The 27,703-nt window shown below is 46.2% G+C and overlaps 1 protein-coding gene across 1 annotated transcript in view; it reads right to left on the bottom strand.

Moving 5' to 3' along the window:
• Positions 1-1,927: 1,927 nt before the first annotated feature.
• Positions 1,928-27,703, bottom strand: part of LOC119179801 (uncharacterized) — a 70,296-nt gene continuing 44,520 nt past the window's right edge. The window contains exons 3-4 of the mRNA XM_075868212.1: positions 20,373-20,552; positions 1,928-2,222 (exon numbers count right to left, since the gene is read on the bottom strand). Coding sequence (XP_075724327.1) covers positions 2,047-2,222; positions 20,373-20,552 — 356 coding nt within the window. The 3' untranslated portion in view covers positions 1,928-2,046. The remainder of the gene's footprint in view (positions 2,223-20,372; positions 20,553-27,703) is intronic.

Raw genomic sequence — 27,703 nt, 5'->3', positions numbered from 1 at the left:
ATATGATTCTATGCTAGAAACCGTCTACATGACTTGAATTCTAAACTTTACCATGAAACGACGCTGACCAGATGAGTTCGTTCATTCCAGGTATGTCAGCAGCACCATAGAGCGCCGTCGAGCACCGTGGCATTGACGGAAATACTAGATGATGCGCCCACTTTTCCGGTTTTGCTCCATATCAATCAGCGCGCACCAAAGGCGACAATTCAGTGACTGCCGCCTCTCGCGATCGTTTCAGCGTACGGCCCCCACTCAGACAACATCTACCACGTGTTGCATGAAAGGAGAGGACATCACAGCCGCGCAAACTTACCTTCGATCTGCTAACACGGAGACAAGAAGAAAGTCAAGAGATTAGGCCTTACTGACTTCCTTCTTCTTTTCACGTTGCCCCGCCGTCTTTAGGAATGGCAGGTGGATAGAAAAACGTTTGTTACAAAGAACAAAAATGAAATAAGGGTTAGAAACAGGTGGGTGGGGCCCCTAGTCCAGGGCTCCGCTAGCCTCAGCATCCCGACGCGCCTGGTCCAGGAGCACCACTTGGGCCTCCTTTTTCTCGCTGGCGAGCAAGGTCCCACTGCTCCATCGTGAATTTTTCGCCGAAATCTGAGGCGTAATAGTTCTAGCTGACCTTAACTTACATTCCCAAGTAATGTGAGCAAGTGTTGGCTGTCCTCTACAGTACGGGCAAGAGCCCGCGTATGCGGTTTGGTGCATCGCATGTTTTAAACGCAGGTGTAGATATGTAGTTGTTTGCAGGCGGCGCCACTCATGCGCTTATTTTACACAATAGGTGCCAGCTAGTCGAGCTCTCCTGTATTCAAACAATGCGCCTTCATGCTCGAATCGCAGGCACTTGGACTAGTTGGTAGGATTCCATTCTGATGATTTAGTAGCGCAATACAGTAACAGAGAGAATGAAAAAACACGCATTTGTCCTCGTAGTTTTTTCATCGAAATGGTCCCTTCATTTTTTGCATTGCCTTCTTATCAGCGCATTCTTGGTGGAAGTTCTCCCTAGCGTTCTAAATTCATATGGCTAATCCCAAAACAAAGAACAAGGTGGCAGTTAGCCGCTCTGCCGTGCCAGGAAGGTTCCAGTTGCTTGTTGCGTAAATTATGTAGAAGATAAAGTCTACGTCGTGCGGTACGGAATGCCGACACTCACAGACAATATCTACGTATTCTACAGCATATTTGAACAAGGTACTTCAAGAATATGCACTAAGTTGTGTAAGAAATTCACAAAAAAACCTCAGTCTTACCAATAGTGATATAAAGACCACATAGGTTTTACACACAGACTGTTCCCAGACCGCATGCCGCTCCCCTGTCTTTTTTTTTTTCCGAAAAGTGTTCACAGTATCTACAGGCAAAAAAAAACTTTATTAGCCTGCCTAATTTTGTCTATATCTTGATCGACAAAGCCCATATTGGTTTGTTAGACAATGTATAAAGACGATCGCCGTCAAAAAGAAGGCGTATTCTACCGACCACGTTAGGAAATTTCAGGTGAGCTTATATGCAAATAATCTAAGGAATACTACGGCGACATCAGCCTAGAGAAACCCTTTCTACAATCATTGGCCGCTTCCAACACTGGCGAGGTCACCTGACATCTACCGCATGATATGGGCGTGTAAGAAAAAAAAAAAGCTCTGATCTCGGGTTGGACATGAGAGCTCAGTTTTCGTGCCCTACAAGAAAGTACTGAAAGGCTGCCCTGCTGAATTCCTCTGACCTTCAGGCCCAGAAGGCTTTGGTCAAGAGGGCCAGATTGTCGGCTGTGACCAATGGGGCACCGCACTATGAAAGAGAACAAGTATGCATGTGGTGCTGCTGCGTCAGTCCACGTCCCTCCACTTTAATAAATGTTTTTCACCACCACCACCACCGCAAAGACAGTTTGTTTTGAAGCACTGGATAAGGTAAGATCGCACAACCTGCGTCGTTTATTACACAGTCTTAGCTTAACCATACCTTTATTACAAATGAACTGACAGTTGGGCGAGCGTTGCGCAGGGAGCGATGTCTCAGAGAACTTTAGCCACCACCACACTTCTCCTGGCAGGCCTTCTGCGTGTCGAAGCGGTTCTCGTTGCCTCCGCATCCTCCGTAAACAAACATCTCGCACCTCTTGGTCTCCGTGCGGTAGTAGTACTTCGGCATCGAACTGAAGCACGGACCGCTGTCGAAGTCTTTGTTGCAAATCGAATTGTCTGTTTCGTAAAAGAAGATAGAAGGTGAAACATAACTTAAAGAAGCCCCAAAGTAAAACAGTCAGTTTAGATTGACATCGTATATTCGGAAAACTCTATTGTCATTCATATGACTATCATAGGTTCAAAAATTAAGCTCCAAGTTTCATTTCTACTGTTCGCACCTTCTTTTTCGTACGCAACGTCAGGAATTTGAAAATATTTTATTCGCGCTAGCACAGTAGAGTTTCTTGAAACGTGGTATGTAACGTTCCTTGCTTCACCGGAATATGTAGCTCTTAATTGCCAATGAAGAACTACGCAGACTAGAAGACGCCGCCAGAATCAACGGCGTCACAGCCCTTCACATGAAAAATTTAAGGGGGTTTCACTATCCGCCGTTTCTTATTTCGCGTTTTCTCGCTTATCCCTCGTCTTCTAAAGGCAAGAGTGGTGATTTTTGTATTCTGAAAGAGCAATTTCGCAATACGAGTAAAGTGGGCTTTGTTTTTGTTTAGTGTGTCTTGAAGAGATAACGACGAGAAATGAGTGAAAGGTAAAAAGAGAGAACAAGCAACGTAAATAGCATTGGTGCATCCCATCAGCACCTGTAAAGTGGAGGCAACAGGAGGCTAGAAGTAATGGCAAGGCGGCTAAATCACCCGTCCCACGGTGAGTGTCCAAGTCAATGCGGTCATCGCGCTAGTAGTGAAAAGGCTTAAGTCTACATAGACGTGTTTTTGTGACACGTGCTTTGTATGCGATTCAGATATTCTGCTCAAAATTTTCTATCCAAGTGAAGTACGATAAACGCTCCGTGACAGACACCATAAAACACAGCACTAATTCTACATGACCCCGCCTGAGCAGTGGGAAAAATACTGCTCAGCCCGCGCCAGGAGGACCAATGGGCAGCCCGGCTTGTCGCAGACGCGACGAGTACTCAAGTTCTGGCCTCCAACTGAACAAATGGGGGCTGCAGCATGGTTACTTCCTCGGTCCACGCCTCCGTTGACAGCAGCAAGGACCCAATATAACGTTTGTCTCTCCCTCCCAAGATAATAAAAACGCGTGTGATGTTTCGGCACTATCTTCTAAACTCACCTTGTTATACTCTGAATACTTCATCGCAAGCCCCTGAAGCGCTTTGTCCTGTTGTGCATTCATGTATACGCAGCAGCAGTGGCAGATGCTAAGACATCGTCGCAATACCTCAAGCTGTTTACAATAAATGAAACAATCTCAGCTCCACCCACACTGCCATCGCTGTCCTTCCCACAGGTCATTTGCTATAATGTTCCATCCATTAGCTGTTACTTATCTTCGTGACGTTTAGTACTTCTTCAGTGTTTCAGATAGTTGACGCTCCCATACGGGTGCATGTTTTTGTCACTGATATTAGGTCGGCAACTTGATAAGAGCCATTCTCTGTGCTCTGCCCGCCTGGTGGCTGCAGCGAGTGCACCGCCATACCTTGGTGGTCAGCGATTCATGACATGGTAGTCTGTTCTTTGGCGCCGCTACAGCTCCCTACTAAAAAAAATGCCCTCACCTCCCCGAAGAGGATTCTGAGGAAATTCGAATGCATTGCGGGGAGTCCATAACAGCGTTTTGCTCGTGAGAACCCAATAATGTTTTCTTTTTTTTTTATTCTTGTACCGTGCAGCCAATAGTGCTGTTTGCCGCACGCGACGTTTTTGTGTCGCGAGAAATGCGGTATGCGTTTCCAGGTCAAGTAGCTGGCGTGCACGGTTAAAAATTACGTTGAAGTGAACAACACAAACGGCGTGTTTGGCTCGGCGTTGGTGTTTCACAGCGACGTCACGAGCACATTTCCGGATGTTCTTGAGAGGATCCCAGCCAGCGAATGGTCGAGAGCGAGGCGCGAGTGGACGGGAAAGTGGGTAGCAGGGAGGCGAGAGAGCGAACGGGGAGACAACGAGCGGTGTGGCTAGAGTGTACTAGTACACTGCTAGCGCGGCACTGAACCCATCCTCTCCTATATTCTCTCGCACCACGTTCCCCGGTTGCTAGGGCTATTGTGAACTAGATGTGGTAGCATGGCCGGAGGGGCGTGCCTGGCTTCCCAGCGTGCCTTTATGCTCTGGACGGCCGCTAGGGTTGGTGGGGGCGTTGCTGCTCCTTTTCATAGTGTGTGTGGCGGTGGTATGGCGTGGGCGGCTGGGCCCAACGTGTTCTCTGGTTCAACCTGCTAGATTGGCTGAGCTTGCGTGTCGCGAGTGTTGGGAGCACCCGCTGCGCTTTCGTGCCTTCTCGTGTGTATCGTGTGCCCTGAGCGTGTTCGCCGCGTGCAGCCCGCGGAATGGCGAAGGAGCGGACAGACTTGCACTGCTTCGCTCCGGGCTGCCGCACGGGCTACCCGAATGGGCCAAAAGTGTCGCTGTTCACCGCACCGAAGGACGATGACCTCCGCAAGAAGTGGGAGCGGAACCTTCAAATTAAAGATAAAGGTTTCAGCATTTCTTGGGCCGTATGCGAGCACCACTTTGAACCGCACTTCATTCGGCGTGACTATGTGCATGTCATAAACCGCAACGAAGTGCGATTTCCGAGAGGGAAGCCGTCTCTCACTCCAACGCCGAGCCAACAGTGCTTTCAGGCTGTCAGACTGTCCACCGAGAAAATGGTGGCCTTCTCCACCCGTCAAGTTTGCTGTATATGTTTGTCGTAATTTGTCGTAAATCTGCCTGCCATGTGTAGAAAGCTACACTTCACCTTAATCGCATAATAAATACCTTCATGATCAATAATTTATCGCGAGAATGAAGATGGACATAAGTGAGTCTTTGCTGGCAGTGGAAGGGTGGGAGCCCCCTAGATAGGTGCTTCGGACTACCCTGGGAACTTATCAACACTCTCGTCTTGTCAAGAATGTTTCGCTCTCTTGATGTCGGCTTCCAAAAACGGGCGCAGGTGCTAATTTTGTAAAATCCTGGCTCTCAAAAAGTCATTTTACAAAATACAAAGTTTGGGTGTTATTGATCTACCCGCACTTTTACTGCCAGAAATGTGCAAACAATGAATAATTGCGTTTGTAAGATTGGTGTATGCAGGCATGAAGCCAGGAGAATTTTTTTTCGGGGGGGGGGGTCTTGCTGAAAGCTTTGATTATTTGAGAAAAACGAGTATTTTTACTATTTATTTTCAGTAAAACGCTATGTATCATAACAATTTCGCCCTCCCCCCCCCCCCACCCACTACAGGCCTGAGTGTGTGGACAACAGCCGCAATAACATCTAAATCTGCAATTATTGCGTGAGGAAAATCCGCGGCAACCGTAAACGAACGTGTCAGTAGTATGAAAAAATGCAGTGGCGCCATCTCACGGCATTCATGCGAAAACAGGCCACCTGCGCGAAGCTGTTCGTGCCACTAAATCTCTTCTAGTTCACTATACTAAGGCCGAAAATACAAAAAAATCACCGGAAACACGTCAAGAAAATGCGGTGGCGCTGTTGTCGGGTTGGCGCTGTTGTCTCACGGTTGGCAAAAGCCGCGGCGCCTACCACAGTTGTTGCTGTGTTTTCGCTGGTGCGTGCGCTGTTTTTGGCCGTGCAAAGAAGAAAGAGTGTTGCACCAACGAACTTTCACAGTGATTTGCGCGGAAAGGCACAAGAAAGATGGACCTGGTCTTTCTTTATTCTTTTTTTTTCTGTTTTATGTTGACGAAAACCATCGCCGAGCAGCCACAGTTGTGAAACGTGAGAACTTGCCTTCGACGCCACTTTACCGGTTATGTTTTAGAGCAGCTTATCCATGAAAAGCGATTAGCTCTCTCAAGCGTTCGAATAAGCCATACAAAAATACTTCTTTAATAAGCCGTGGAAACGTATTGAGCACGTTTACCTCAAAGCACGTTAACGTTCTGGACAGCATTGACATATGCGAAGCCTTTTTCACGGTTGGATTGTTGATATAACTGCAAAAGTCTTCCACACGTCAAAATGATATCGCCATACTTACGTGAACCAAAGGTGTCACTCAGTTATCAAACCAACGATCAAGCATGTGCTTGTTTTTGCGTGGGTACGGTTCTTTCAAGTAACAGCGAACAAAAGGATCACTTAGACTGCTTTTTTTATTATTATATGCGGCTGCGATGACATACCTGACAGAAGTGCCCTGTTCTGGCTCTGGAGCGCTTCACTAGATTTTCACGTCTGTGTAAAATCACATAAAAACATCACGCAAGGAACTTGTCCAGTCGTACGCATTTCGCGGCGTCGGCTTGAGCGTACTAATTGAGCTGCGGACCTCACAAGTAGGTAACCGCATTGTCCCCAGCATGTTGTTGAAGCATTATCGCAAGCGTGTTGCGGATGAAAGGGTCACCGAGATCGTTCTGGTAATCTGCACGAATAGCTTCTCCGGTACATTTAATATATGTGGGGATTCACCGTAACAATTCATGACCACGTATTTTTACACCGCGCATTTGTATATTGTACTCTATAGCCTCTTGCTGAACTGGGTCTGTCCTTGCATTAGTAGAATTTAAAGTGTGCACGTGTGACGTATAGGCTGCATCAGCGACGATGACACTTCCCAAATGAGCTACATGTCCTCTGTTAAGATAACTCATATGTTTTATGAGGCTCTGAAACCTAGAGCTACAAGTCAACATAGCTCATATGTTCATTTCAGAACCCCTGTACAGCGACTGCAAATCCCTCTGCTGCAGCCGCCACTTTTTAAAATGCCAGAGGCGTCCCGACGCGCTGTTCTCGAAGGCAGCTTGCGCAGCTACACCGCTCGTCGTCACGTGTTCATAGTGGCTGGGAGCGCGCTTTCAGATGGGGCGACTAGGTGGATCTAACGCGCCGTGACGTCACTCGGGGCCCACCGTGTTTACAAACATGGAATAGGTCTATAAGAGCGCACGCTCACAGCTATTGCTATGGGAGAGGGAGTGAGAGCGGAGAGATAACACCTGCCGGCTAAAGCCCTTTCTATTGGCGGGCTGACACCACCCCCCAACGACGGATGCCTGACATAGCATGACTATGAAATGATTTTGAAAGATATCAAAACAACATGTCCGGCCGGAAACAAGTCTGCACGTATGACCTCGAATGTGGCGACTGCCACGCTAGCATTTGCAGATGACGTCCTGTGAATATCTTTTATAGATGGCTTGCAGGTGACATCATGGACGCAGCTTCAATCTGTATTGGTACCAGTACTCCACGATGGCGTCTTTGATTACACGTAGGTTTCGAATAGCCTGCTTCTATTTTGGGACGACGAGGCGGGAGGCCTCTGTGTGTGAATAAAGAACGTACCTGCACGTGATGCTTGGATAACATCGTCACGGCCACTCAATCTCATACAGAGCGTGAGTGGGTAGGTAGGTAGGTAGGTAGGTAGGTAGGTAGGTAGGTAGGTAGGTAGGTAGGTAGGTAGGTAGGTAGGTAGGTAGGTAGGTAGGCAGGCAGGCAGGCAGGCAGGTAGGTAGGTAGGTAGGTAGGTAGGTAGGTAGGTAGGTAGGTAGGTAGGTAGGTAGGCAGGTAGGTAGGTAGGTAGGTAGGTAGGTAGGTAGGTAGGTAGGTAGGTAGGTAGGTAGGTAGGTAGGTAGACAGGCAGGCAGCTAGGTAGGTAGGTAGGTAGGTAGGTAGGTAGGTAGGTAGGTAGGTAGGTAGGTAGGTAGGTAGGTAGGTTGGTAGGTAGGTAGGTAGGTAGGTAGGTAGGTAGGTAGGTAGGTAGGTAGGTAGGTAGGTAAAAACTTTATTTTTATTTTTCAAAGGAAAGGGGCAATGAGATAGCAATGACGAGAGATTGCTATACGCGGTAGTCCTCCGCGGCCTTCTCTGCTCAACCCAGGATGGTCTCCTGGACGCCTGGTTTCAAGCTGCACAAGGCAGCCTCCCACTGCTCCTCATTACTTAATATTTGTTGGGGAGATATGGGAGGGGGGTGCTGAGGGCACCCCCATATGATATGGTTAAGGTTCGCTTTCCTTGAAGAGAAATACTTAAAAGAGGAGGACGGGTAAAGAGAGGTGTACATGATGTAAAGAAGGTAAGGAGAAGGAAACGTGTGAGTCTGCAGCTGTCGCCACAGTACTTCGCGCCTTCGCGGGGATGTCGACATTAGCCGCGGTTAAGGTAAATGTCCGAGGCGGTAGTGGTTGCATATGTCGTAAAATGTTAGAAGGCAATAGCGCGCGACAAACGGTGCCGTTGTCGAAACGGGGCTTGGCTCTTCCAACACCTGCAGCCAGACCGTGAATCCTCAGGCACTGGCATGAGCTGTCATGCTACCGGCAAACGTCTGAAGCGCTTTAATGGCATGGTTGTTTAGTCGATTTCGTAGGATATGCAGTCCAAGTACCCGCGTGCGCGGGAGTCAATATTATAGAGGTGTCGGGGGGAGGAGGTGGAAGAGGGCTGTCTTGGACACCCTACCCGCTCAGAAATTGTCCGTTTTTGAATCACTGATAATAACTGAATAATTTGGAACTGTAGCCGCTATATTTAATGGCTGCTTTCTCCGCTTCCTCAGAAGAGGAAGCAAGAACGAAAGCTGTAATACCAATCTGGCTTTGTGAGTTGAACAGAGGGCAGAAACAGGACGGGTTTTCGGCAGCATATACGTATAGCACTTCTTTGGAAGTATAAAATTGTTTTTAAAGAATTTTTGCGCACTGTCATCGACGTTGCTCGTGGTACACAGGGCGCATGTTTCTATAGACCTTTTCAAAAACGCCTCCTTGGGAACCGCCGTAGTCCTCTTTGGGCTGCGCTAACTGGCGTGACCCCTGAAAAATGCACTGACAAGGCTGCGCCCTTAGCCTTTGTACTCCCGCGCGCAGCCCATCATGGTGGTGTTTTTTTTTTCCTTTTGAGAAAATGTGTATAGGGAGGGGCGGAATGTGTAGATTTATGTGTATTTCATGCAGGATAGTGAGTTTGGTGTTTGTGGTTGGAGTGGGCTTGATACTGAGAGTTTCGAGTATACATCTTCCGGTCTGTGTGTTGGAGATAGCGGCATACTGTGACGTTAACTGCGCTTCAATGAGTGCGTTTAACGTGTTGAATGTGCCTATCTCCATGAGCTGTGCAGCGGACGTGCGAATAGGGACTCCGAGAGCGAATTTGTAGATTTCGGGCATGAGGGTGACTACGTCATTTCCTTTTTTTTCATAAGGGGCAGGTAAGAGAGAGAGAGAATAAGTCACTTTATTAAGGACGAAGGCTTACATGAGGCGGAGGAGCTCTGCCTTTCATAGCCTGCCGTGCTTATTCTGAAAGACATAGCATGTGGTCCACCATTGTCTAAAGCTCTGTGTGGTTGTTAAGTCGATTTCGTTGGATGTGCAGTGCAAGCACCTGAGCTTTTCAACTTTGGGTACGGGTGTGTTTTTCAGTGTTATTTGCATATCGGAGATGTGCTTTGCATTTCATCAATGGGCAGGGAGGAGGAGCAGTTCGTATTTAGTGAGTGAACTGGCCAGATTCATGTTACCCGCACAAACCACCACCTTGTCAGCTGCAGTCTGCGAAGTCTCCTGATTGTGACCGTCAGAGCTGCCCCTCCTCCAGAGGGTAATATCATCTGCATAAAGTGAAAACTTGCGATCGCAAGTTTTCACTTGATGCAGATGATATGATGAACCCTGAGATACATATCTCAGGGTAATGTATCTAATGTATCTCAGGGTTCTAGCAAGTGACATCATGGCAAGATTAAAAAGGAGAGGGGATAGGACTCATCCTGAAGATCGGCCGAAACTCCCCGAGGAGTAAGAGCAAGAGTGTTCAGACCCATTATGAATAGTGGCCGAACGGTGCAAACGGAGCATAGATATGTCGTTATGTATTTTTTACCAACGCCTATAGCGCTCAGTTCATTCACTATGGTGGTGTCGCTGGTGCTGTCGCAAGCCCCATAGAGATCGAGACTGAGAATTGTTAGGCTAGAGTTAAGAATAACAATGTCATGCTTCAGTCGAAGCATGGCATCTTGGCTGGAGAGGGATTTACGGAAGCCTATCATTTCGTGAGAGTATAAGTACTGTTCCATGAATTTGTAAGGGCGTTTGAGAATGATGTGTTCGAGTACCTTGCCGATGCATGAAGTGGGGGAAATGGGCATGTTGGCTGTGTTTATGTGCTTACTAGGTATTGGTATGAAAATAACTCTGGCGTCCTTCCACGCAGCCGGCAAAGTAGAAGTGTCGAGGCAATGGTTAAAAAATTAGTCAGGGCTATAACTGAGTTTTTATCTAAGTTGGAGAGAAGCTTAATATTGATGAGGTCAGTGCCTGGTGCAGATGAAGTGGGAAAGTTCGCAGGCGCGTTTCTAACACCAGCCTCCGTTATGGGACTATTCAGATCATCATTTGGTGTTCCGATATATTCAGATGCATCGAATCGATATCTTCTGAGTAGGTGTTTGTCGCGGAGATCATTAAAAAGGTTGTTCAGAAGGTCATCTTTGTGGGTTAATGTGAGGATTTTTAGGTGTGAGGGTTACATAAGGGTCTAATCAATGTCGCAAGAGCTGCCATGTTGTCCTACTGTCTAGATGGTTATGCATGTTTTCGCATATTGGCCCCAATGTTGGCAGGCGAGCTTTGTAGCATATTCCTGAATTTGCTAATCCAGTCTCGTAGTCTCGTAATTCTCAGTCTCAGTCGGCGATTGTGTCACTCTCATCCTCCGGAGTTTGGGGACAGATCGTTTAGCATCGCCCATGTGAAGAAGTCGGGAGTCAATTGTTGCAAAATGAGTATCAGGTGGTAACATAGTGGTATGCATTCTTGTGTCAGTGTGGGGTTGTTGCTCCGATTCCGAGATGTCATATATTTCCTGACAAGGCGACGACGAGCCTCGCGGGACTTATTCCAGTTAAGAAGACTCAGGGCGCTTCAGAGCTAAATTTCTGGTGAAAATGTATGGTAGTTAATGTAGTGTAATTTAGTGGTCACTACCGAAGTTAATATTCAGGTTAGTTCATGTGACACCCTCAATGCGATGGATGGGTGCAAGGACGAGAGAGGCATATTCAGCTACACTACAGCCTAATCTTGTGGGCATGGTTGTAGGGTGAGGCAGTGGTCCTGCACGTGAACCCATAAAGCCCTACCCTTGGCTGTAAAAACTGAGTGGCCCCATAGTTGAGTTGGTGCGCTGAAATCACCAAGTATTCGGAGAGGGTGCTTTTGCGTGGCCGCGACGGCTCGGGCGAAGAGAGTATTGAAGCGATGGTGTTTTGCTGTGGCCGCCTATAGACGTTTACTACGTATAAAGGTGACGCTTGAGTTTTATAAAAAAGGCCCTCCAAAACATTGAGCTCTACGTTGCTGCCATCGAAATTAGAGTGAGTTACCGTCAAGTGTTTTTGCGCTAATATTGTAGTATTAGGACAGTTTAGAGATTTAGTTTGGTATACACAAAACTGAGAAAAGTCATGTTTCTGTGACCCAAGAAAGTAGATCGAGTGGCCGTGACACTAATGTGACATCGCCAACATCGCGTCCCCTTCGTCCCCCCCCTCCATGCTGGTGCATGAACAGGGTAGTTTCAGTGACGTCGTTTCAAGCCATCTGTACCTATGGTTCGAACGAAAGCAACCTAGCACATCAGTCTTACAAGTGAGTGGATTCATATTAGTAATAATAGTTGGCGTTTTGTGTGCCAAAAGTGCAATATGATCATGAGGCACCCCACATCGGAAGACTCCGCAAATTTTGACCCCCTGGTGTTCTCCAAACTGACACTAAAGGCAACTAATAATTGACGTTGGTTGTTAAAGTAGTGGTTTAGAAACTTCGTAGTGTTACTTTTGTGCCAAGAAATGGCCTATTTGGAAATAAAGTCATGTTTTAGTGGTCCGCGTTGGGTTCATCATCATCATCATCATCAGCCTGACTGCGTCCACTGCAGAACAAAGGCCTCTCCTATGTTCCGCCAGTTAACCCGGTCCTGTGCTTGCTGCTGCCAATTTATACCCACAAACTTCTTTATCTCGTCTGCCCACCTAACCTTCTGTCGCCCCCTAACCCGCTTCCCTTCTCTGGGAATCCAGTTAGTTACCCTTAATGACCAGCGGTTATCCTGTCTACGCGCTACATTCCAAGCCCATGTCCATTTCCTCTTCTTTATTTCAACTATGATATCCTTAACCCCCGTTTGTCCCCTAATCCACTCTGCTCTCTTCTTGTCTCTTAAGGTTACACCTACGTATTTTCTTTCCATTGCTCGCTGCGTCGTCCTCAATTTAAGCTGAACCCTCTTTGTAAGTCTCCAGGTTTCTGCTCCGTAGCTAAGTACCGGCAAGATACAGATGTTATATACCTTCCTCTTGAGGGATAGTGGCAATCTACCTGTCATAATTTGAGAGTGCTTGCCGAATGTGCTCCACCCATTCGTATTCTTCTAGTTACTTCAATCTCGTGGTTAGGCTTTGTGGCTATTACCTGCCCTAAGTAGACATAGTCTTTTACAACTTCAAGTGCACTATTACCTATCTCAAAGCGCTGCTCCTTTCCGAGGTTGTTGTACATTACTTTCGTTTTCTGCAGATTAATTTTCAGACCCACTTTTCTGCTCTCCTTGTCTAACTCCGTAATCATGAGTTGCAATTTGTCCCCTGAGTTACTCAGCAATGCAATGTCATCGGCGAAGCGCAGGTTACTAAGGTATTCTCCATTAACTCTTATCCCTAACTGTTCCCATTCTAGGCTTCTGAAAACCTCCTGTAACCACGCGGTAAATAGCATTGGGGAGATTGTGTCCCCCTGCCTTACACCCTTCTTGATTGGTATTCTGTTGCTTTCTTTATGAAGCACTATGGTAGCAGTTGATCCCCTGTAGATTTCTTCCAGAATGTTTATATATACTTCATCTACGCCCTGATTCCGCAGTGTCTGCATGACGGCTGATATTTCTACTGAATCAAACGCCTTCTCGTAATCTATGAAGGCTATGTATAGTGGTTGGTTATACTCTGAGCATTTCTCTATTACCTGATTGATAGTATGAATGTGGTCAATTGTTGAGTAGCCTGTTCGAAATCCTGCTTGTTCCTTTGGTTGATTGAATTTCAATGTTTTCTTTACTCTGTTAGCAATTACCTTTGTAAATAGCTTGTATACTACAGAGAGCAAGCTGATCGGCCTGTAATTCTTCAAGTCCTTGTCATCTCCTTTCTTATGTATTAAGATGATGTTAGCGTTCTTCCAAGACTCTGGTACCCTTCCCGACAGGAGACACCTCGTAAACAGGGTGGCTAGTTTTTCTAACACAATCTGTCCTCCATCTTTCAGCAGATCTGATGTTACCTGATCCTCACCAGCAGCTTTGCCTCTTTGCATGCTCTCCAAAGCTTTTCGAACTTCTATCATTACTGGTGGGGTGTCATCTGGGTTACTGCTAGTTCTTATAGTATTAAGGTCGTGGTTGTCTCGGCTATTGTACAGATCTCTGTAAAACTCCTTCGCATTTTAACTATCCTATTCATATTGGTAGTTATTTTGCCTTCTTTGTCCCTTAGTGCACACATCCGACTTTTGCCTATCCCAAGTTTCCTTTTCACTGCTTTGACGCTTTCTCCGTTTTTCAGAGCGTGTTGAATTCTCTCCATGTTATACCTTCTTACATCGCATACCTTACGTCTATTAATCAACTTCGAAAGCTCTGCCAGTTCTATTTTGTCTGTTGTACTTGACACTTTCATGATTTGACGCTTCTTATTTAGGTTCTTCGTTTCCTGGGAAAGCTTGCCAGTGTCCTGTCTAACTACCCTGCCTCCAACTTCCACTGCACACTCCGTAATGATACTCGTCAGATTATCATTCATTGTACCTACGCTAAGGTTGGCTTCCTCACTAAGAGCCGAGTACCTGTTCTGCAGCGACACTCTGAATTCCTGTACTTTCCCTCTCAGTGCTAGCTCATTGATTGGCTTCTTGCGTATCAGTTTCTGTCGTTCCTTCTTCAAGTCTAGGCGAATTCGAGACCGTACCATTCTATGGTCACTGCATCGTACCTTGCCAACCACTTCCACATCCTGCACGATTCCTGGGTGTGCAGTCATTATAAAGTCTATTTCGTTCTTATTTTCGCCATTAGGGCTCCTCCATGTCCACTTGCGGTTTTTTCGTTTTCGGTAGAAGGTATTCAAACTCCGCAAATTATTGCGTTCTGCGAATTCTACTAGCAGCTCTCCTCTGGCGTTTCTAGTGCCGATGCCATAATCTCCTACTGCCTGGTCTCCAGCCTGCTTCTTCCCTACCTTTGCATTAAAGTCGCCCATCGCTATAGTATATTGTGTTTTTACCTTACTCATTGCCGATTCCACGTCTTCACAGAAGCTTTCAACTGAAGCGTCATCATGGCTGGATGTAGGCGCGTAAGCCTGTACTACCTTCATCTTGCATCTTTTATTCAGTTTAATTACAATACCTACCACCCTTTCATTAATGCTATAGTGTTCCTCTATGTTGTCAGCTATGTTTCTGTGAGTTAGGAGCCCCACTCCCAGTTCTCTTCTGTCTGCCAAGCCCCGATAGCAAAGGACGTGCCCATTCTGTAGCACAGTATAGGCCTCATCTGTCCTCCTAACCTCACTGAGCCTTATTATATCCCATTTAATACCCTCTAGCTCCTCGAATAGTACAGCTAGACTTCCCTCACTAGATAAGGTTCTAGCGTTAAACGTTGCCAAGTTCAGGTTCCAATGGCGGCCTGTAGTCCAGAGATTCTTAGCACCCTCTGCTGCGTTGCAGATCTGACCGCCACCATGGTCAATTGCTTCGCAGCTGCTGGGAACTGAGGGCCGTGAGTTATTTGACGTATGCATGTGGGAGGTAGTGACCAAATACTGCACTAGGGTGGCCAATCCTTCTCTGGTGAGGGAGTGCGTTCCCGGCGGTGGTTACCGGTGAGGCCACACGCCAGGCCTCTTAATGCAGTTCCATCAACACGCGGTTTTTTTTTCCGGTTGGGAACTGCGCGGCACCGGGATTTGAACCACGGACCTCTTGCATGCGAGGCGGATGCTCTAACCACTACGCCATCACCGCACCCGTTAGACAAAGCATAACAAAACCCAACGGACAATGAAGCTTAGGAAGGTATAGCGGACACTATTTGTAGCTTTTAGCAGCAGCACAGTAATTATGACATAAGTGGGAAGGATATAAAGCGGATGCAAAACTTGCTGCAGGTACAGACCTAGCCTTCATAAAATGCGTCCAATGACCTAAAAAATGAGCTACCACAACCGTCGCTTTTCCATTCACAAGATCAAGCACTAATGCAATTCTGGTGGCGTTAATCAGACCCGCTATTACACAACCATAAATACCGAATAAAGTGGATAGGAAAGCAACAGCCACTGTGACCCAATTAGTAGAACACCGGAAACTGCTATCTGAAGGCTGCACCTTAAATGCCTACCAGCAGTAAGTTGATTTTTCATCTATTTTCATTCCTTTTCATTTACGTTTGTTCTCGAGGGTGTTACTAAAGCCTTTTTGCTTACAAAAAATCTACATGCTGTAGCTTTGGTCCAAATTGGTCCAGAGCATTTATTCTTGCAAGCTCTGACCATACAACATTATTTTAATAGGCCACTGTCTTTTATCACTACCAGCATTTAAGAGAAAACTCACCTACAAATTGGGCAATGCAAAAAACACAGATTTCTCAATATTTTTTAAAAGTACTTGTTGCACAGAAAAACAGTAATGGCATAGTTAAAATCAACATGTCAAAATACATAAAAGATAGAAGTTTGATCAAAATTCATCTATAAGTAAAAAAAAGATTAAAGTGAGGTGCTCGCCCTTAAAAGCTACAAATAATGTTCCCTGTATGTTCCAGACTCATAGCCTGTTGGATTCACTATACAGGCACTGTAGCAATTCACACATTAGCAGCTTACAAGATCCACACAATGACAAGTCTATTAGGCACGCTTTGTGAAGTGAAGCCCAATAAATGGGGCAACAAAAGGTGAGACAGGCAGGAACACTTGGTCCTGTCTGTCTCACCTTTTTATGTTCCATTTATTGCACTTCATTTTACCAAGCACGCATCACCAACTGGCCCACAACTCTTCTAATAGGCACACAGAAAATAAGAACACAATACAATGCTGAACCAATGTTCACGGCTATTGTGAACCAATTTGCAATAGATACGAAACAAGCTTTTTGCAAAGCTTACACAAACAAAGTAAAATTATATTTAAGTGAATGATAAAATAATCTATCAGGTGCACGAACCTTAGAGCTTTGATAGAACAAGTGCACAGAAGTGCAATACTAATTTAGAACTGTTTGGATACGAGTATGTCGGTATGCACCCATCGACAAAGGAACATCACACGAGGACAGCTCCCGTCCAGTGTGATGTTTCCCTGTCTGTTTTTAAATGAGGACTGTGCTTTTATTGATGTGTTTTTTAACTTTTATGGCTCTATTGAAATTCTTCTTTTTCCAAAGTGTCTACTTTTTTGGAATCACCTGAATATGATTTTTATACGACACATCTCATTCCGATACATTTTGCTATTGCATATCTTCATAAAAAACAAAAAAAAATCTGTAATAGGAAACCTTGTGTAGCTTAGCACTAGACCACACGAATAAAAGGAATCAAATTGAAGACCCTAGACCGCAATGAAGGCAACTTCAGGAGGCTATGCTCAAAGAGTACCTGCTTACTGCTCAGGACGGCCTCGCGGTGAGTGCTTTTACTCTTTTTCCTTCCTAGTGCTGCTTATGTCTAACCAGCAAGATTAAAGTAACATTATTTCGGTTCTTTTCCCTTTACAAAGGTCACATGCAGATCTTCACCGCATTGGGTTAGTGCACTTCAAATTACCCACTTCAAGAGGCGGACCGCCTGGACCGACTCTCGTCGCTGTTGCCATGCACAACGTTGCCCGGCTTTACTGTGCTAGTAGCAGCAGACCGAAAGCAGCGAGAGCCACAGAAGCACGGAGGAAGGAAAGATAGGAGAGGACATGCCCAGTCGGCGCGCTACGTGAAAAGTGTGGAGAAAATTGTCCTTGGGATCCTTTACGTTGTCGTCAAAGTTATAGTCTTTCTCTTCCTTGGAGTCACCCTCGTAGCTCACCTCCTCCAGGCGCAAGTTATCTATATACACAGTATGATACCTTACTTCTTTCGTACACAACCATGCAGGCGCAGCAACATATCTGCCAACGTGCTTCGTAAGTAATAAACTGCGCGCTAGACTCTTCAAAAGCTCATAGTAGCATCTTAATTTTGAGCGTAGCACTAGTACTCTATTTTTATATCAATCTCTCTCCTGCGCGAGCTTCTACTACGCTAATGATTGAAATTGAATCTTGAAAGTTGGAGTCGTCAAACAGAGTACAGATGGGTTCATTAAAATCGACTCGGTATGAAATTTACCGGACAAGACTCCAAGGCCCATGAGAAACAAGCAGAGAAACGTAGACCTCTTGCACATATTTTGTACATCCGCACCTGCGACTTCGTTGCCTCGATCTGAGGCAGTCAGTTTCTGGGCAATTGAAGTACTCCGACAAACGTGATAAAATAAAAACAACAACAAACAAGAACGACTATATAGATTCACTTTTACCCGGAAAAAGACACGCATTTTTCCTCGAAGTCGGCACTTACTTGTACCCTGACAAAAATTCACTGTCAATACTTCTTTATGTTTCTTTCGATTGCCTGTATATAGTCCTTGCGAATAGCGACGTAAATTGTTTTCCTCGACCGTTTCACGCGTAACGGTCGCCACTGTGTGGCATATAAAGGAATCTCATATAATACGGAATTCATTGTCGTGCTGAGTACCTTTGAAAAAAACAAAAAGCCGTGGTTAAGTCGGTCCATAGATGAGAAGTGTTAGTTTTGCTTTGCATACACCTGTACGCACTATAGTGAACAGTACGGTAGTGATGAGGACGCAGGTAAAGGCAAATACTTAGTTTAGACACGACACGTTTTGCAGGCGCTGGTAGCACTTTTTGTTACTCCGTTTTGGACAGGCTGCAAAGGCGTGTGCCAAGAAGCAGTAAAACCGAAGAGAATGTAGACGGCCATCTGGTGGCTTTTGCAAGATCTGTTTTGTCTTTTTTTTTTTCATTTCTGCCAGTATAGCTGCATCTGGCGCAGCTGTCTCTACGTTCAATATCGCCGTTTCTGTCCTACCATTTCTTTTTGCGGCTCCTCTTTTACATGTCTTTGCAACAACGACCCCATTCAGGCGTGTCGCTAATGAAGGCCATGCGTCAATTAAACCGCTCTTCAACGGATAACATAGTCGTTTGTGTTTTTTTTTTTGAAGGTTGGGGCAGGTTTTGTATGCCCTGTATTAGTGCCAGTGGTTCTCGTGTGCTACCATTCTTTAGTAATGTTAACATTACTACGTGAAAAGTGTGGAGGAAATGACACCATGGCGGCCATATTCACTGGGCACAATGGCGGCGTTGGTATGGTTACGTGTTGCACAGTGTAGCTGGTTTAGCAGTGAATGGCCGTGGCTGGCGGCGGCAGGTGTGCCTCCGCAGGTCCCGTGCTGAGCCGTGGCAGACAATAACTGTGCTCTGCGCCGCATTATTGGTTACGTAGTGTTCTCCTAGCAGTTATTGGACTCTTAGCAACGTTTACAAAACCTTTCGTCCACCACGGGGCCTGAACACTGCGTAGAACGAGCGCATATTTATGTGTCGTGCGGCGGATGACGCGAATGAAGCATTTGAAGTGTTCAGAAAAATGGCGTTGGGCACCATGACGAAGTGGAATCACGACGAACGCCTTGCAGGTCAGTGATGGTTGGGCAGTGCTGCTGCTTGTGGCAACAGATGGAACTGTTGTGCCCAGCGAGACGCAATAAGGACCATGTGCACATATGTAGTTTCGTGTTCGGTATGTGCACAGTAACAGCTTGCGTGTGCGTAATAAAACACAATTTCTGTTCCGCTTGTTATACTCGCCCCGAGCATTGTAATATTAACGTTAGAGCAACCGCGTTCAAGTGTCACTTGCACCGTGCTCAAGGTCACCACGGTCGCCGAATGCTGACGCCGGTGAGTTTCACGCGGAACACGGGCACAGGGGCCGGGCGCTGCGCCAGCCTAGTGTCGGAATGCAGCCGTGGAAGAAGGCGCATGGCCGATCGTGTTGTCTGCACAGTTGCTGAATCAATGACGTGAAAACACTCGCCGTTGTCAGTGCATCTAGTGCGCGTTCTCTTGTACTTGCTTCGTTGTCGGCGAGCCGTTACTCGCTGTTAATACTCGGACGAAATGATTTCGTCGAAGGTGTCGCGCTAGCGCAGAGTGTTGAGCCCCGTTCCATTAGTTTCGGATCGCCACGACACGCGCTCTGCGCAGCCCACGTGCTTTCCGAGCCGGAGAGAGACTCGTACCTTCTTCTTTACATTCGGATGTAAACAAGAGAGGAGAATTCGCCCAGTCAACATGGCCGACTTCCGGCTTCACCACAGCCTCACAACGAGTGACATCAAGGCCTCTCCTAAGTTTTTTTTTTTCCTTCCTCCATACTTTAACGTGTATATCTATACATACGGGTGTCTAGCGTTTTCACTTGCACTTAAAATGCCTCCGCCGCAGCCGGAATCAAAACCGGCACCGTTCGGTTCAACAGGCATGCACAGTCAAGGCGAGGCAACACGACAGGCCGGTGCCTGCACTGTTCAAGAAGCACTGACAAAAAACTTCCAAGGCACCCACCTAGCCATGGCTATGCGGGCGGAGCTCTTCTTATGTTGTAGGTTCCCTGCTTTTTATCTCCCCCACTTGCGATGGCTCATAGTGATTATGGCACTCGAGCGCTGACCCGTAGGTCACTGGATCCGATCCCGGCCGCTGGGGCCGCATTTTTTAGAGAAGTGAAAATTCTTGAGGCGTGTGTACTTTGATCTAGGTGCAGGTAATAGAACCATAGGTGCTCTGAATATCCGCAGCCCTGCGATACGGCGTCTTTCATTAGGATATGGCAGTTTTTCGGACGTTGAACGTCAGCAATTATTAATGTCTTTCTCTCTCTGTCCATTTTTTCTCCTTTTTTTCACTGGACGTAACCTGGCCCAGTAAAAGCGCGAAGAACGACAACTATAGATGCATGACGCAAGGAATTAGAAAGAGAAGTCACGGTGCAGCAGCGTCGTCTCTCACCTGAGGGCGTTTTCGTGGCAGGCGTTTTTTTCGCCTCATTGGGCTTGTTGTCCTTGGGTTTGTCGTTATTATTGTCCTTGGGATCCTTTACGCTGTCGTCAAAGTTATAGTCTTTCTCTTCCTTGGAGTCACCCTCGTAGCACACCTCCTCCAACCTCGGGCCGCACCAGTAAGGGTCACCTGCCGCCGTAGGTCGGCACTTTGAGAGACTACTCGCTCATACTCAATCACTACAGTTTTCTCAGCCTTCGCACTCACTCACATTCATACTCACGTCTGCGCACACTCAAAGGCCCTCGCTCACATTCATACTCACGACTACTCACACTAATGAGTACTCACTCACGTTGATACTTACGACTACTCACACTCGTAGGCCCTAACTCACGTTCATACTCACCACTACTCACACACATGTGTACCCACTCACGTTCATACTCACGCCAACTCACACTCATAGGCCCTCATTCACCTTCATACTCACAACTACTCACACTCGTAGGCACTCACTCACTTCACACTCACGACTACTCACGCCCATTAGCACTCACACACTTCATATTTACGACCATTTACACTGACAGGCACTGACTCCCGTTTATACTCACGCCAACTCACACACATAGGCCCTCACTCACACTCATACGACCACTCACACTCATGTGTACTCACTCAGGTTCATACTCACGACTACTCACACTAATGAGCCCTAACTCTCGTTCATACTCACGCCTACTCACACAGGCACTCATTCACGCTCATACTCACGCCTACACACAGTCATGAGGCCTAGGCACTCACTCACAGTCACACTCACGCCTACTCACACACATAAGAACTCACTCAAGTTCATACTCACGCCTTTCCACACTAATATGCACTCACTTTCATGCTCACATCTACTCATCATCATCAGTAGCAGCAGCAGCAGCAGCCTGACTACGCCCACTGAAGGACAAAGGCCAGTCCACTGTTCCGACAGTCAACTTAGGCCTGTGCTTGCTGATGGCACTCTACACCCACAAACTTCATAATCTGATCTGCCCATTTAACTTCGTTTCCCTTTAACCAACGTGCATTCTCTTGGAATTTGCAAAATTAATCTGCAGAAAATGAAAGTAATGTCCAACAACCTCGGAAAAGAACAGCGCTTTGAGATAGGTAACAGTGCACTTGAAGTTGCAAAATAGTACGTCTACTTATGATAGGTAGTAACTGCGGAGCCGAACCATGAGATTGGAGTAACAGGAAGAATAAGACTGGGGTGGAGCATATTCGGCAAGCATTCTTAAAGCATCAATGATAGATTTCCACTATCTCTCAAGCGTAAGGTATATAACAGCTACATCTTTCTTGAACTTATATACCTCTGGAGCAGAAACGTGGATGATAAAAAGAGGTTCAACTTAAGTTGAGGAGGACGCAGCGAGCAATGGTAAGAAAAATGATAGGTGTAACCCATAGGGACAAGAATATGGCAGGCTTTCATCAGAGAACAAACGAGTGTTCCGGACATAATAGGCGAAATCAAGCAGCAATATCGTTTGGAAGGGCACGTATAGAGTAAAGGCAACATAATAACGCGGCGTTGGTCAGTAGGAATCACAGATATCTACCCATACTCACGAATATTACTTAACATTTGTACCCACGCCTACTATACCTAATGAGCGCTGACTCACGTTCACACTGGCGACTACTCACCCTCTTAAGTAATCACTCACATTCACGCTCATGACTACTCCCACTCATGTGTACTCTTTAACGTTCATACGCACGCCTACTCGATCACCCTCATGTGGGCTTACTCATGCTAACGCTCACGACTACTCATACTCTGAGTGCTCACTCGCGTCCACTCACACTCGGAGTACTCACTCCTACTCACACTCATGTTACTCACTCACGTTCATACTAACTCCTACTTACACTCTTGAGTACTCACTCACGTTCTTATTCTCTTCTACTCACACTCGAAGTACTCGCTCATGTTCACACTCACTTCTACTGACCCTCGGAGTACTCATTCACGTTCATACTCACTCATACTTGCACTCTTGAGTATTCACTCACGTTTTTACTTTCTTCTACTCACAATTGAAGTACTCGCTCATGTTCATACTCACTTCTACTGACCCTCGGAGTACTCACTCACGTTCATACTCACTCATACTTACACTCTTGAGTACTCACTCACGTTCTTACTCTCTTCTACTCACACTCCAAGTACTCGCTCATGTTCATACTCACTTCTACTGACCCTCAGAGTACTCACTCACGTTCATACTCACTCCTACTTAACTCTTGAGTACTCACTCACGTTCTTACTCTCTTCTACTCACACTCGAAGTACTCGCTCATGTTCATACTCACTTCTACTGACCCTCGGAGTACTCACTCACGTTCATACTCACTCATACTTACACTCTTGAGTACTCACTCACGTTCTTACTCTCTTCTACTCACACTCCAAGTACTCGCTCATGTTCATACTCACTTCTACTGACCCTCAGAGTACTCACTCACGTTCATACTCACTCCTACTTAACTCTTGAGTACTCACTCACGTTCTTACTCTCTTCTACTCACACTCGAAGTACTCGCTCATGTTCATACTCACTTCTACTGACCCTCGGAGTACTCACTCACGTTCATACTCACTCCTAGGTACACTCTTGAGTACTCACTCACGTTCTTACTCTCTTCTACTCTGACTCGAAGTACTCGCTCATGTTCATACTCACTTCTACTGACCCTCGGAGTACTCACTCACGTTCATACTCACTCATACTTGCACTCTTGAGTATTCACTCACGTTTTTACTCTCTTCTACTCACAATCGAAGTACTCGCTCATGTTCATACTCACTTCTACTGACGATCGGAGTACTCACTCACGTTCATACTAACTCCTACTTACACTCTTGAGTACTCACTCACGTTCTTACTCTCTTCAACTCACACTCGAAGTACTCGCTCATGTTCATACTCACTTCTACTGACCCTCAGAGTACTCACTCACGTTCATATTCACTCCTACTTAACTCTTGAGTACCCACTCACGTTCTTACTCTCTTCTACTCACACTCGAAGTACTCGCTCATGTTCATACTGACTTCTACTGACGATCGGAGTACTCACTCACGTTCATACTCACTCCTGGATACACTCTTGAGTACTGACTCACGTTCTTACTCTCTTCTACTCTCACTCGAAGTACTCGCTCATGTTCATACTCACTTCTACTGACCCTCGGAGTACTCACGTTCATACTCACTCCTCCTTACACTCTTGAGTACTCACTCACGTTCTTACTCTCTTCTACTCACCCTCGAAGTACTCGCTCATGTTCATACTTCTATTGACCCTCGGAGTACTCACTCTCGTTCATACTCAATCATACTCACACTCACCTCGTTCGAATGAGTAAGAATGAGTGTGAGTGAGTGTATTCATGAGTGAGTATGCCGAGCTGTGCCTGCAGCAGCGTCCCCGGGAAACATGTATATGTTCCGCGTTACGTCAAATATACCACGCATGCAGCAGTGCTAAGCTTTTTTCTTGCGATAGCAATTATATGGACAATATCAAGGTGTTTTCATCGTTGCCGTTACCATCGTGTCGCGTATAAAGCCAAAATTTACAATTTTGACGACATTTGCAGTGTAACATGCAGATCCGAGGCCAATTTTTAAATACTGCGATCTCAGTGCGAAAACATGTGTGAAGAGCGTCCGTGAAGCAGTCGTACTGCCTCTTCGACATGCGTCTTATAGAGTTGCGTGAGATCGGGTCCAGAAGAGCTAGCTGCTGGCCTCACTTCGTATAACATATCGCATTCATTGCATCTCCCTTGCGTAAAAGCTACGACATTCTTTTTATATTATAACGAAAATATATGAAGGCAATAAAAACATGTTGAACGCAACCGACAGTTTAGGCGAAAAAAAAGATTATATGCAAAACCTCCGTGAATGGAAATGGTCCAGTATGCGCATAGGTATTTGTATAATGGTCAGCGCAGTACCTGGTGTTGTCGTGACAATATGACTAAAAAACGATCTGTGCACTCGTGTGCAAAAGTGTACGAACCATTGCCGTCCGTGTACATTTGGGGTCTGCGCCGTGTACAGGTGACCCATGCTGCTAAGAAAATTTCTCTGACAAACTAATTCTGTCAGAAAAAATGCTCTCGACAGCAAACAGCTTGCCGCTGGACGGTTATTTTGGCACGCGTTCACCTGGTCCATAGACTTTTGCTTGCGGGTGCACGTATGTATTACTACTGACACGTCTTATTAATAGTGGTCTGAGGAGAGACAAGATGCTGATAGACAATTTTACAGCTGTGTTTGAATGTCACCTTATTCAGCTGCTAACCATTCTTTTTTGTATATTTAAAAAAATAAACAGAGTTGTGGCAGACGCATACGCATGAAGGCGATTGGGTTGGTAAGTACGACCTTGCAAGTGCTGTACCCCAAAAACTTCCTTCCCCGTCATTTACCAGCTCCTCACGTCGAAACTGAAAGCACGTTTTACAGTTTGTTTGTTTTTTTTTCAAGAGTAAGGAAAGTCCCTCTTTGGTTTTTCACATAAAATGAACGTGTGTAAAGTACAAGGGAACCTCTTATAACTCTTAGGTAGCTCAAAATAACATTTATTTGAATTTATTCTGTCAAATAAAAGAAAGAAACTATAGAAAATCGGCGGGCCATTTTCTAAAGCTCTTGTTGTCCACCAATCTTATTCAGTCTCATGCCTCCTCTAGAAAGACGCCTGCAACTTGAGCCGGGAAGCCCATCCCCAGCTCTTTCCTGTTCTCTCTACCTCCGCTCCCGAAAACGTCGTCGGCTGCCAGTGCTCGCTGCGGTGGCCGGTTTAAACCATGCCACCTTTGAGATTAAAACGATGTCTACTGCTGTCTCGCAGGCTACACCGTCGTGTCTTTTTGTGATGGCGTCATATCCGAAATCAGCGGAAGTAGTAGTGTCAGCTCTGAGTGCTTCTAACGGAGAAAGCACTGAACTACGAGGAAGCTCCCGTCCCCATTGAAAAGCGTGCGATTTCGCAGGCATCTTTCTAGAGGAGGCGTTGTTCAGGCACATTGGTGGGCAAAACTGGATGTCATCAAGGGCCCGTGTTTGTACACAGTGAAAAGGTCTATACAAAACCAAGGTAAGATTTGTGTGTGTTTGTAAACAGCGAAAAAGTCTATACAAAACCAAGGTAAGATCTGCTTAACAGCCCCACAGCCCCAGATTGCCACGCCCAGATGTCTTACGGAAGAAGGTCTATACTTCTGCAAGCCATGAGGCAGCATGGCTCTCCGTGGTTGAGCTTAGGAATGAGGCGGGTAATTCACTAGGCAAGCGCAAAGGCCAGGGTGAATCCTGCATGTATTGTTTGCGGGACGCAAAGTTCTTGAGAAGGTCATGTTCACGCTTCATCTGGGACTGTAACCATCAATCAGGTAGCTCATCCCGTAGTCATTTGTGTATGCCTCTCTCTCCACCATGTGTACGGCGGCGGAGGGCACACAGTGCAAAAGAACAGGAGAGCAGACAAGGGTGACGCACACACAGTGCTGTACATGTGTGCGTCGCCCCTCCTTGTATACCGTCTCCTTTTAGCGCTGTGTTCCCTCCGATGTCTGACGAACATACTCAACCTTCTAAACCCTGTAGCGCCAGCGTTTGAAATTGAGTCAAATGCCTCCCGCATTGGAGGCAGTTGCCATACCCATGGAAATCACCGCTGCGATTTGGTCCTATCAAACTTCAAAGAACATTCTCAAAGTCCTAATAACACCTAAAGTTGACAATTTATTTTACAATAGGCAGGTTTGTTTTTGTCTTCTTTTTGCTGAATCGTTCGAAAAATTTTGCAGTCGCCTGTCGCGTTCTTTTTTCTTTATTTCTTAATTTTTTGGGGGGAGGATCATTCACATTGTCCAAGCAAGTATGGATATTTTAGTGATATTGCGTTAACCGATGCCGCCTTCATCAATTACTTTAAGTAGTCCGATCCTCAAGTTATTGCGGTAATCAACAAGTAACGTCGATCATGCTCTGGAATATGCAGATTCAACCGTATTGAGACTATACCCTGGAGATAGTGCTAGAAAAGGAAATATTTTCAAGAACAGAGAAAGCCAATGATTTCCCGCTTCTTCTAGGCTTCTCTTGAGATAATTACGTGTTTGTTAGCTCGGTAGCATGTGGTAACACTGAAAACTTCTTAAGTGGAGATTCTCTCCCTTCGAAACGGTCCGCCTTCAGCTGGTAGGCACCCTCGCAGGCCTGCATTCGCACTTTCGATTTGTTTTTTTTTTTTTGGGGGGGGGGATAATTTGTAACTTGCGACAACTGTGCCGCTTGAATCGCTCTTGTCTCGCTCCCTAAACATCTCGTCAGAGTCGTCACGGCGCGCGCCCCTACTCGCCACCTTCGCCACGCAATCACAGACTAAACCTCTTAAAAACGCACCATTCACGGCCAGAAACTGCAACAGGATTTTTTTTATGGACGAAGCTTCTCTTTATCTAGCCTTGTCACTGGTCACGCGTTACCGAGAGTTGAGACGAGAAAGAAAAGAAGGCAAAATAAATGGATGACAATTTCTCCTCTCATTTCTTAGATGGCGCATCAAGGCACTTTGCCGCTGCTAGGATGCCTTGATGCGCGCGCGGAAAAGCAGACATCGAGAAGTCTAGCCGTGGCTCCCTGTGTGGCTGCTGTGCGCGCTTTGCCTAAGTGCGCGGAGAACGAGTCTCCTGGATAGTCTCTGTACGTGGCGTATCGTTGGTGGGACAAGGACGAAGCAGAGCGGTGGGCACATTGAAGACGCTTGCGTTCAGCTTCTTTAGCTCGCGTCTCGTCGGTGCTACCCGCACACCGTCTGCATTCTCGAACGCGATCGGACGCATGGACGCATGCACGGATCAACGGACACACGGACGGTAGAACGGACGGACGCTTCGTCCCACTCATCGTCATTCACTCCGTGGATATGCTGTGATTTTTTTCGTTTAGCTTTTCTTGACTTAATTGCCACTAAAAATGCCTGCAGCGAAGATATCTTCATCTATGAACTTTCTCCAGCTGGGGTACGACCAAAAGAGAATTATATCCATGCTGTGAAACCGCTTTTTGCTAAAGCTCGTGCACTTGAAGACGGTTTTTTTAACAAGTGATTTCAGACTGCAACTGTCTTCCTAATAAATTTTTGAGGAGGCTAAGTTTAAAGCGAGACAGGAAAAATGGTCGTTTTTGTCTTCATAATTATTTTTTGTTAACCAGCACGTAATACATGTTCATTCATGAAACCCTG

The sequence above is a fragment of the Rhipicephalus microplus genome, chromosome 7 (genome assembly GCF_043290135.1).
Source record: "Rhipicephalus microplus isolate Deutch F79 chromosome 7, USDA_Rmic, whole genome shotgun sequence".
NCBI lineage: Eukaryota > Metazoa > Arthropoda > Arachnida > Ixodida > Ixodidae > Rhipicephalus > Rhipicephalus microplus.
The sequence above is the reverse complement of the archived record's forward strand: the minus strand, read 5'-3'. Positions and strand labels throughout refer to the sequence as shown.